Source organism: Hyperolius riggenbachi, chromosome 8, assembly GCF_040937935.1.
Source record: "Hyperolius riggenbachi isolate aHypRig1 chromosome 8, aHypRig1.pri, whole genome shotgun sequence".
NCBI lineage: Eukaryota > Metazoa > Chordata > Amphibia > Anura > Hyperoliidae > Hyperolius > Hyperolius riggenbachi.
Window position 1 is genome coordinate 135,606,299 of NC_090653.1, and position 12,734 is coordinate 135,619,032.

At 37.8% G+C, this 12,734-nt stretch overlaps 1 protein-coding gene across 2 annotated transcripts in view; it reads right to left on the minus strand.

Annotated features, from left to right (window-relative positions):
• Window positions 1-12,734, minus strand: part of COL4A5 (collagen type IV alpha 5 chain) — a 296,097-nt gene that overhangs the window by 103,696 nt on the left and 179,667 nt on the right. For both annotated transcript variants that reach the window (XM_068251138.1, XM_068251139.1), the window contains exons 27-30: window positions 11,621-11,725; window positions 11,353-11,450; window positions 6,719-6,869; window positions 5,407-5,520 (exon numbers count right to left, since the gene is read on the minus strand). In XM_068251138.1, coding sequence (XP_068107239.1) covers window positions 5,407-5,520; window positions 6,719-6,869; window positions 11,353-11,450; window positions 11,621-11,725 — 468 coding nt within the window. The remainder of the gene's footprint in view (window positions 1-5,406; window positions 5,521-6,718; window positions 6,870-11,352; window positions 11,451-11,620; window positions 11,726-12,734) is intronic.

Consider the following 12,734-nt stretch of genomic DNA (forward strand, 5'->3'; position numbering starts at 1 on the left):
GGATGGAGGTGTCAAATGTGTGTTCTATTTTAGTATTTTAAAATATACATAAAAATATAATACAAAAGAGAGGTAATCGCTTACCTCTCCAGATGATATAGACACTAGTTCAACTGGAAAAAAGTTTTTATTCAAAAAGCAATCTGGCAACACGTTTCACGGGTCATGTCCCGCTTCCTCAGGTCAATACAAAATGCCTTGATAGCATAAGGGGATTGAGTGTAGGTGCCTCTAATCTGTCTTAGGTTTAATTTACCATAAGTTCCACTTCAATACTGATATGTTGTGTTCTTATTATTTAGCCTTGCCCAGATTTGTTTAAGAGCTTGACACTACACCTGTACAATTATGAGGAACATGAACATCTATGCATGAAGCCAATTTTATTTCTGATATTACAAATGAAAGCCCAGTCTTTTTTTTTTAAAGCCCTCCTGTAATATCACTTAGGATACCCCGCCACTGGCACTTTTTATCTGCCATTTAGTTAAATATTTGGGGACATGTCAGATTTCCTTGTCATATTTTATTCCATCAGAGATTATGGATGACTGTCAAACAGCAGCTGTTGTTCGCTAAGTGACTACAGGTAGTATGGCTCCTTGAACAAACATACACTGTACGTGCTCAGTTCAGAGCCGGAGAACCAAAGAAGGATATAAAGTTCAATGAACAGAAATATATGTAATCCTCCCAAAACATTATTAGGCAATGGGCAGGGTGCAGGTATCCTCAAAAGCAGCTCTCTGTGTCTGTGGAAAAGAAGGGGAAGAGAGAGCATCTTTTATTTGAAATGGCAATCTGCTAATTAATGCATGTACAAGAAGTTGGTAACGTGCAAGCATATGTCTTCCTCAGGTCTGAATTAGCAGTGTCAGAGCGCGTTGTCCAGGCACACAGAGACTGCTTGCAGTTGTAACCCCCATGGAGCTTCATTTGATGTCCCTTGTTGGCCATGGCAGATGTCCAAGGAAAGTGGAATACTGATCATGTGGGACATGCTTGCACTTTAATAAATTATTGTATGTGCATTACATAGCAAATTGCAATTTCAAACAAAAGGTATTGCACCATGGATATGCTTTCTCTTCTTCTTTTCCACAGACATGAGTATGGCTTCTTGGTATTACCAAAGGATGGAATAACCTTAAACATCTCACAATGATGATACCAAGTATAGTTATACCAGATTGTTTACGCGGGCATTGGAAATAAGCCTAGGCATGTTATTCAAAGCTTTCTACTAGTATAATAGTTATATGGTTATAGTTCTGAAGATAAAATAAGATAAAATTAGGCAGGAATGGCAACCACAGTACCTGGTGAACCTTGGGTCACAAATCATCAGGTTTAGGGTCATCAGGAGGCATCAAGCAGAAATGAGTGTCACATAATGTTGGCAAAAAGTTATGTTAAGATAAAAAAAATATTAAGCACATAAAAGTTACACAAGACAAAGTTAAAGACAGGATAGGAAACCAACAAAAATTAAAGCAAACACTAGATTAAAAACAAACAAAAATACCTGGTTAATAAGACAAGCAAAGCTGTATTATTTCTATGTATGTTATAGAGATATTTTTTTTCTAGATTACAAGTGTTTAATGCATCTATACGTGCTGCTTAATTTTCCCCTAACATGTTCTCTAAACGGGTAGACAACAAGGAAGATTATTCTACTAACAGATCTTGTCTGGAGGCAGCAGAAGGCATAGGTGAGCAGAGTACCTAAGCAGTTACAATCAATTATAGCAGTTAGCAATCAATTATCATATTAGAGAGTCTGTGACTCTGTATGCAGCCGATAATGCTCACCATTCCTATTAAGATAACATGATTCAGGTTAAATTTTTTTTACTGATATTTCAAAGAATTTGCTCCACATTATAAAAAAATCTGAGTCCTTAATTAAGTTTTCAGACGGAGCAAGATACATACACAGCCAGGTGTATTCTGAGTAGACTAAAACTAAACAGAGCAAGTACCATATTTCTAGTGCTGCCACTATCCTGCCATCATTTATGTATTATCATGGAGAAGTTTGCAAACCGTGGATAACTGGTGTGCATTCTGGAATATATTTTATGACAGTAAACAGAGACTCTATATAATTATTTTAGCAATATTTAATGACTGCCATTTTAATAAATGCTCGAACCTCGAATCAGAGAAAATGGACTTTTAGTGTCATAGAGTTTATTTTTAAATGTTACAAACTACACATTTTAATTGTATTTCTGTTAGTCTCTTGGACTTTTATCATTGTGTGGAGAAACTGATATAGTGGTTTCTAGCAAAAAAAAAACCTTTTGAAACATATCAGTTATAGTAGTAGTGATGTGGAGTCTAGATGTTATTTACATTTCATTGTAACTGCTATCCTGACTTGCCTCAGGGTATGTAGAGATCTACACTGTAAACAATTTACTTTGCAGCTATATGTATTTGTTGTAGTCTATGTTACAATCTAGCCTGATAACAAATTATTTCATACATTTAATATAGTGATAATATCCAGAAGGACTCTGATGTATCAATGAATAGTGATGGATGCATAACAAAGATAACAGGAAGTCAAGCCCCAAAACACTGACATCTTGTAAACGTTCATCATTTTCATTCGAGGAATAGCTATATCAGTGTGTCATTTAGACTGATTAACCAAAAGCATATTGATGCAGGAAATATTTCAAAAGTCCTGAAATGTTTAAAGGAAACATTTCTGGAATTAAAACCATTTATATCTGCTGCTTGGCTGTAAGAATAGATTCATACACACTGTTGATAATACTGTATATGCATAATGCATTTGAAATGAACTGCAATGGGACCATGCAGCTATTTCCAGTGAACGTATATTTTCAAACAACAAAAGGGTGACTTCGGGGTATTCTAAATAAAAAAAAAAAATATATGAATTAAACAAAATGTTTTCAGATGTCAGGTTTTTCTTTGTATTAAAGGTTTATAGAACATCTGTGACGTTAGTTAGATTGTTAGACATGCTTAATGTTTATTTAACATCATGCAGTTAATAACATGCATTCACAAAGCTTGAATTAATTTATCCAGCCAGTGGTCATTGTGGTGTGTGATGCAAAGATGCAAACGGTGCGCTGCGTGCTGGTGATCGCGTAACGGTATTGTCAGCATTGTTTTCCAGCCTAAATAACAGTAGGACGGTGTTGCAAGCACTGGTGAATGCCTGCATGCAGCTCACATGTTCAAGGCATAGTGGTTTCAAGGAAAACATGGAAATGCATTCAAATGATAAAATGATTAAAAGAATGAAATTAGCAGTGGCGGGAATCTACTGATGTAGCTTTCAGTGATAATTATTGAACATAACCAGTGAAATAAACAGACTTTAAGGCTTATTTGATAACATGATACAGGTAATATAAATGCACCAATCAGACTGCTGCTTTAAACTAACCTCGAGACACTGACAGACCAATGAATGCAGTGACTGTAGCACATAAACTACCCATTCCATGCTATTAAATAAGCTGTTTAGAGGAGCTGTGGCACTTAGAACTTTACTACCAGAAATACAATTTTACATTTTATATTTTCTTTCTTTTGTGTAAGGCTGGCCATACACTATTCAGTTACCATTTGATTTTGTTTTCAATCGATATTGCAATTGATATTATGATTGATGTAATGATTGATTGTTTTACAACTGACTTAAGAGCAACATTACAGATCAGTCTTTATCTCAATTTCAGCTCTTACTGTCGATCATATTATCGATTGCAATTGTTTAAATCCACTTCAATTTACGATCGATTAGATGTTTTGTCTAATTGGTGGGAAAAATTGTACAGTGTATGGCAAGCTTAAGTTTTTACAGAACTTGTTTTGCAAATGGGTAGCAACAATGGACATAATTAATAACAAAAAAGGATGCTGGATTGCATAAGCAAAATTAAATTATGCTACACAATTCATATCTGAATAAATTATATAGATGCCAATCAGTTTTTACCTGTTTTAAGCATTTGATTAAATTGATAAAAAATTAATTTTGAAAACTGACAAAAAAAAACATTTCCAATCAGATAACTTAGTGGTGACACAAATGTGTCTATTGTATTGCATACAAATATGAGAAGCTGAAAATATTCAAGTATTTATTTCTGTTTTTAGTAGATGCTACACTTATATGACATTGTCAACCCAAATAGCTGCCAAGTGCCAATGCCCCTTTAAACAGTGCAACTGAATGCAGACATTGTGAAAAGTGTGACAGGTATTTTGTTGGATATTATCAAAGCAAAACTGAAAACAAAATAAAGAATCAATCTGTAACACAAACATGAAAAAACAATGTTTCCATCAATTTAAATATTCGATTGTCAGCAAGGATTTTTCACAAACCTCAGATCATTTTACACCATATTTGTTCCAAGCTTGAGAAATCACAAAATATAAAGAGTAAGTAAAGAAACTGCAATAGATCAGAGATAAAGCAAATTCTGCCTAATGAGGTATGAACCTATTAAATGAGCATTGGTCTGTAATGCATTTCCTTGTCCTGTTTATGTCAATGGAGTGTCCATGGAATTTGTCAATGGGATGCCAAGCCCAGTAACATGAAATAGTGTGGAAAGTGATCAGTGTTGGGCATTTTAACTACAATACAATAGAAAAGTTTTCTAAAAAAAATTCTACTTGGATTAGTTAATTACAAATGTGTTTGATCTACTATAACGTAATTCTGCTGATTTTCCTAGTTAGTAAATGTTCAGCAATTCATTTTATGTAAGACATGCATCCACTCCCAGGCGGCAGAGGAGCGGCGTGACATAGACACATTGCTTTCTGCTGACATGTAGTGAACCGCATGTACTGAATGTGAACCAGCCTAAATGGTCCTGAAAACTTGAAATTGAAAGTTACTTAATCAATAAAATATATGAATCAACTGAAACTTTCTTGACAAAGCTACTGAACAATATGGAGCTGAAGCTCATAGGGAGTAAAAAACAGTTGGCCTAATGCTACAGAGCGGGTGTTTACAATGGGTGAATATTGGTGAATTTGAGAATTTAGCCTTTTCAAACTTTAGATGCTAACATGTGTAGCTAGTGGTTGGGAAAAAAAACAGGAAAGATCTGATGGCCAGAGCATGTTTCTTTTGTAAAGTATTTCAATGAACATGCTAAGAGGACATGCCAGGGCTGGCTGATGGTTGGCTGGGAAAATCTAAATTGGCCATCTGATTCAACAATGGGTGAAGTTTGGTGTATATTGGCGCTATATAAATCCAATAAATAATAATAATATTATTATATTTAACTAAACACACTTTTTCAAAGTGAAAAAAAATGAGTAATCAGGACATGTTTTTGGAAAATCTTCATAGATCACGGAGAGCAAAAAGCAAATATATTGCATTACCTGAGGAACCTGGGGGTCCTGGTAAACCCGGTGCACCAGGAGGACCCTGACCACCAATGCCCGGTATTCCTGGAGGTCCAGGAGGTCCAGCTGGTCCATTTTGGCCTGAGTCACCTTAAAAAAAAAATGTTTACTAACATTGATACTCACATTTTCATTCTACTGAATGAAACTTGAATTCTTAAAACTGTGAAACATAAAGTAAAATTCTACTAAACGTTTGTCATCATATTTTCACAGCACAAATGTTAATTTCCATTTAGGTACAACTTAAAAGGTCAGGGGCCAGAAACTGATATTTAACATGCACATCATACATGAGAGGAGAATATAAATACAACATATCAATTAAGCTGAAAAAGAAACCAAAAAAGGAAATTAAATACACATAGGCCTCAATTCACTAAGCTTTATCAAACACTTTACCGAACGTTTGATAATTTACCTCATGGATAAAATCTAATTTTGAATTCACTAAAGTGTTATATATTTATCAAATGTTTTATCGATAAAACATTCAAGAAATCTGTAACACTTTAGTGAATTCAAAATGAGATTTTACCCATGAAATAAATTATCAAATGTTCGGTAAAGTGTTTGATAAAGCTTAGTGAATTGAGGCCATAGTGTATCATCAGCAAGAAGACAATGATCCAGTCAGACACCTTCAGAGAAAAGGAATGATCAAGAAAAAGAAGCGGGTTAGCATTCCACCCATTCTTCCCATGTCAAGTGTTTTTCTTCCTCTATGGAAACAAGTTAGTTTTTTTGTAGGGTAGTGAAGCATCTACCCTTTTTTTTGTCAGCTCATAAATGATGGGGTAGTGGGCGAAAGCCATTAAGTGGCCATTTATATTCTAGCAGCAACGAGTTTTGGATTAGAAGCTCTTATCAGGTAAACCGGTTAAATCCTCAGGTAGTACTCCCAGGTAGCATAACACTGAGTCTCTAGTAACCAGACATCCCATTTTGTCATGTAAGCATTGTATTTTTTGTCACTAGTGTGCAACTATTGGAGGGAACTCCCAAATAAGGGTGAAAAAATGAAGGAGCTGAGGCTCGACATTTAGGGCAGTTGTTGTGGCATTTATGTTTTTTTTTAAATATATGTTCAGGGCTGTCTTGTCTCTTGCATTATCTCTTCTGTGGCTTTTTATCTCGAAGCAGACTCACAGCAGTATATACCATATCGGTACTAAAGAGTGTATAGTTTGTAATAATTACTAAATGTACTCAGTGAATGTCACAACTAATCTCTAGACAATACAAATCATTTGGTATCCGTCTGAGATGATTTTTTTGTATTCTGTACCTTTTGTTCCTGGAGTTCCATCAAATCCTGCTCGTCCTGGAGATCCTGGTGTCCCTGGAAAACCTGAATCTCCTTTTGGGCCTTGAAGTCCTTGCAGTCCAGGAGATCCTGGTTGTCCCGGAAGACCAGGCAATCCAAATCCAGGGTCTCCCTGTTTTGGAGAACAAAAAAGCAAGTTTATAATATAAAGATAATTTACAAAGATATTTCTGTAAATCTAACTCAAAGAAAAAGAAGAAAGGAAACATTTAAAAATAAAAGACTAATATAAATTCTCTTATAAATGATCCCTAGACAAAATTATGTAGTAGCTTAGTCTACATTTTTTTAGGCACCTCATCTGAGATCAAAGTTGATCCTTCAAATCTCATATAAGCTTGTTAAAATTGCTAGTAATTGGCTAGTAAAGCCCCACCCTGCTGTGAAGAACTCATGAGTTTTGATGACCACCTTATGTTAATTATATAAATACTAGCAGACCCAAGCCCGTTTAAAAACGGGCTCTAGGGTCTGTGTTTCTAGCCGCCGCCCGCCGCATGTACTGCGCACGCGCGAGCACCCGCTGCACACCTGCCGCACAAGTGCGCTTGAGCACCCGCCGCACGCAAACCTGCCGCGTGCACACACGCTTCACACCCGGTCGCCCGCTCAAACGCCCGCCTGGATCCCTGTCCCTGTCCTTTTGTCTCTGTGAGGCTCGGTCCGTGCTGCGCACATGCGCAGTAGCAAAAAGCATGGACCCAGCTACACAGAGACAGCATACGTAGGGACACAGGGGTTTTATTATAGAGGATTGACCAAGCCTAACTTTACCAAACCTTGTTCAATCAAAACAGAAGACAAACTGATTTTACCTGACAATCATTCTGCTAAGCTCAGTTGTGAAATGTACTGTACAGGGAGTGCAGAATTATTAGGCAAGTTGTATTTTTGAGGAATAATTTTATTATTGAACAACAACCATGTTCTCAATGAACCCCAAAAAAACTCATTAATATCAAAGCTGAATATTTTTGAAAGTAGTTTTTAGTTTGTTTTTAGTTTTAGCTATTTTAGGGGGATATCTGTGTGTGCAGGTGACTATTACTGTGCATAATTATTAGGCAACTTAACAAAAAACAAATATATACCCATTTCAATTATTTATTTTTACCAGTGAAACCAATATAACATCTCAACATTCACAAATATACATTTCTGACATTCAAAAACAAAACAAAAACAAATCAGTGACCAATATAGCTACCTTTCTTTGCAAGGACACTCAAAAGCCTGCCATCCATGGATTCTGTCAGTGTTTTGATCTGTTCACCATCAACATTGCGTGCAGCAGCAACCACAGCCTCCCAGACACTGTTCAGAGAGGTGTACTGTTTTCCCTCCTTGTAAATCTCACATTTTATGATGGACCACAGGTTCTCAATGGGGTTCAGATCAAGTGAACAAGCAGGCCATGTCATTAGTTTTTCTTCTTTTATACACTTTCTTGCCAGCCACGCTGTGGAGTACTTGGACGCGTGTGATGGAGCATTGTCCTGCATTAAAATCATGTTTTTCTTGAAGGATGCAGACTTCTTCCTGTACCACTGCTTGAAGAAGGTGTCTTTCAGAAACTGGCAGTAGGACTGTGAGTTGAGCTTGACTCCATCCTCAAACCGAAAAGGCCCCACAAGCTCATCTTTGAAGATACCAGCCCAAACCAGTACTCCACCTCCACCTTGCTGGCGTCTGTGCCATACTGGATCTCTCTGCCCCTTACCAATCCAGCCACAGGCCCATCCATCTGGCCCATCAAGACTCACTCATTTCATCAGTCCATAAAACCTTAGAAAAATCAGTCTTGAGATATTTCTTGGCCCAGTCTTGACGTTTCAGCTTGTGTGTCTTGTCCAATGGTGGTCGTCTTTCAGCCTTTCTTACCTTGGCCATGTCTCTGAGTATTGCACACCTTGTGCTTTTGGGCACTCCAGTGATGTTGCAGCTCTGAAATATGGCCAAACTGGTGGCAAGTGGCATCTTGGCAGCTGCACGCTTAACTTTTTTTTTCATGGGCAGTTATTTTGCGCCTTGGTTTTTCCACACGCTTCTTGCGACCCTGTTGACTATTTTGAATGAAACGCTTGATTGTTCGATGATCATGCTTCAGAAGCTTTGCAATTTTAAGAGTGCTGCATCCCTCTGCAAGATATCTCACTATTTTTGACTTTTCTGAGCCTGTCAAGTCCTTCTTTTGACCCATTTTGCCAAAGGAAAGGAAGTTGAATAATAACTCTGCACACCTGATATAGGGTGTTGATGTCATTAGACCACACCCCTTCTCATTACAGAGATGCACATCACCTAATATGCTTAATTGGTAGTAGGCTTTGGAGCCTATACAGCTTGGAGTAAGACAACATGCATAAAGAGGATGATGTGGTCAAAATACTCATTTGCCTAATAATTCTGCACTCCCTGTATATTCATAGAAACATATCATGGTAAGCAAGTCTATTGGTTTAAAATGCAAAAAAAATCACATTTATTTGAAGTAAGTCAAAGTTTTTTTTAGGTTTTAGATAGATCTTGGATAGGTTATAGAATTTTAGTCAGAGTAAATGAGCACCAGGGACATCTGGGCACCAGAAATAGCCACTAGTAGACTATCTGTAAATTTACTGAGTTTCTACTATTTTACAGTGGTAATTCTGTTAATAAAATATTGGTAAATTTTATTGGTACAGTATTTTACTATCGCTAAACCTAAGCCTATGTTCACACAGAACCCTCCCTCTACCGATACCTAACCGTAACTACTCCCATTGAGGGCTGTGTGTGCAGTGGTCTTGCCAGTGTTTCTTTCACTTATTTCTTTCTCTGCTCTGTCTTTCTGGTCTCCTGACCTAATTTGTTATGAGATAAGAACGAGAGTTCAATCCCACCTAACATGTGAAATATATAAGGCTTTATCAAATAGAGCTTTCAGAATTGTGTACATAGTTAGTCAGTTCATACATCAAAAAATAGCAAGCATCAATCGAGCATTGTTTAGTACAAGAAAAATTAGCTATAATACACGCTTTGTACACACTCAATATAACAAAGTTTGTTGTATTTATTAACTACAGGTAGTGCCCTGTTAATAAGCAGTATAATGACTGTAGGTTCGTTCTGAACCTGTAATTTTTTTGTCCCCGTTTTTGACTCTGTGTCCCCCTTCGTGACTCCTTGCTGTTCCCTTGTTCCAGCTCTGTGTCCCCCTGTGTCAGCTTTGTGTCACCCTGTGCCAGCTCTGTGTTCCCTTATGTCAGCTCTGTGTCCCCCTGTGCCAGCTCTGTGTTCCCCTGTGCCAGCTGTGTCCCCCCTGTGCCAGCTCTGTGTCCCCCCTGTGCCAGCTCTGTGTCCCCCCTGTGCCAGCTCTCCCCCCTCCTAGTGTCCTCCTGTGCCAACTCTTCCTCCTCTTAAAGTGGCCATGTATTTAGTGATTTGACTGTACGATTGACCATTAGATTCGATCATTTTATCAAATCGAGAGAGAAACTAGTTTGTTCCAGTACACCCAATCGATAAAATGTGGCTGATATCATGTCGAATTGACCAACTTAGTCAATCGAGCAGGATGGAAGATATCCATCAATTGTACAGAAATTAGCTACTGTTCACATGTCATTCGACTCCGAATCGATTTTTGCATTCAGAGCATGGAGGCACAACATAGGTCAGATCGATTCATGAAGGTGAATCGGATAGGATATTGTTTGTAGTGTGTGGGCCCCTAGTTATTCAACTTTCAATCAACCACACTGAAGTGAATTGCCCAATAAAGCCGATCACTTTGTGGATTGATTCAGAATTGCAATATGTATGGCTACCTTAAGTGTCAGCTCTTCCCCCTCCTGTGTTTCCCCAAGCCTTGCAGAGCTCCCTGCAGCAGAAGCAGTGCTGATCTTACCTTCCAGCCGGAGTCCAGCGCTGTGTGTCTAGCCACTCTGCTTTCTGCTTCCTAGTGCCAGGCTTCTGCATGTCACGTGACATACAGTAAGAGGTACTAAAGCAAGTAGGAGGAGGACAGAGGAGGACGTGCGATGTTGGACTCGGCTGGGAGGTGAGATCTACACTGCTTTTGTTGCGGGGGAGCTCTGTGGGACACATGCCAGGAAACGAGGGAGGTTTTAAGCTGCCCCCGTGTAGAAATTACGTAATCTAGACAGGATTGGGCCATTCTTACTGGCGGGTCATTCGTATGTCGCCAGTTCGGGAACTACCCTTATACAGATTGTGGATCTTACCTATGCGAAATGAAGCTGTTCTGCAAAATTATTATTTTATATTAAAAACCAAATAAAACTTTTGAAAATATGAAAAAATTGGAGTTCTGTCCAAACCCACAAAAAAGTTTTGGCTCCTGTCTCACTTCAGTTGTGAGATATTTTGCCTGTGAAGATTCTCGTTTATCCAGGTCATGGTATATTCAAAGGAAAATATGGCAGTTTCAGCTGGACATTTTTTTATATCCTTGAGAACTTTTTACCACATTAGCAACTGATGAAGCCACTTAGCTAATGGTTAAACATTTTCAAGGACACAAAAATGCATTTAGTTAATACATTAACACAAATCTTAATCTGCAATTTTCTCATGTGAACGGTATATACCTTTGGACCTGGTTGTCCTGGCTGCCCTGGTGTACCATCTGAGCCGGGTCGCCCTGAAGAACCTGGGGAGCCTGGTGGGCCTGAAGGGCCAGGAAAACCTGGACAAAAAATACTAGTTAGAAACACAGCAAAAGCTTACTTCCAGTTTTTTGTTTACATTTGTAATACACTAAACTTCTAAATTGACCAATGCTATAATGGGAGAACACTGCCTTAACAATTTCTGTTTACCTTAATACATAATAGTTCTACAGTGTTTACACCTTACCTTTTGGGCCTGCTTGCCCTGGAAGTCCAATGCCTGGTATTCCAGGGTCTCCCTTTATTCCTGTCAGGCCCGGAAGACCAGGTTGTCCAGGCTGACCAGGCTCACCTTAAATACAAAAAACTTGTTAATAAGAGAAGGGTAGCTGCGGTATCTATATTGTTAAATTAATGCCACTGTTGACAACTCTTTCTATGCCAAATTAGTCCCAGATTATTCTATTACCAACACAATATTTTTTTCAAAAAATTGAAATATGGATGGTAAATGCAGCACATTATGAGCCTAATGTATTCTTGCATACTCCAGAAAAATGAAAACTGGTGATTCAATAAGGTTGCAGTGCCAGGGAAAACGGACTATGATGAGAAATCAGAATACTTCCTTCACAGGAAATACTCGGCTAGAACCTCTTTACTGCTGAATTCTGACTTGTAAACTGCACAGTACAATAAGGGTTCTGATATCAAATGTATAATTAGCTACAACACAGGATTTAATTTTATCTGTAATAACCATGTACATGTGTTGGAAAAAGTAAAGTCACTACAAAGTGGTGAAAATATTTATTGAGTGATCACTGAACATAGTTCTGGCAATAATAAAGTACCTAATATTAGGTATGTTGCCTTTTTTCTTATTTCACTGTAAAGGCTAATAACACAGTGCCAGCATACTACAACTGGACTGCAGCACAATCAATTCTCCCAGATAACCGAAGAAAGGTCATAAGACATACTGGGCAATATGCAATTCTCTTTTTCATCTGAGTTTTCACCTAGGAGATCATTTTTAATCTTCGATTTTAAATAACTTTCCAGCACTTTTCAACTATAAAAGTACCAAAAAGTAGGTGAAAAGGTACTAACAAAATTATTTTGAGTATTTTCTTGGTTTCTGGTGGCTTAAAATGCATTTTATTGACATGTTTAAAAATACCACCTAGGAGAAAACTCAGGTGAAAAAGTGAATTGCATATGGCCCACAGTATATGTGGCTGTGACAAACATTCTGACAGCATGGAATTACACAAAGTTCAATAGGTCATCATTATGGGAGCAGAATAAACATCGATAACAACAACTGATGCTACTGAGACAATTTCATCATCAAACCT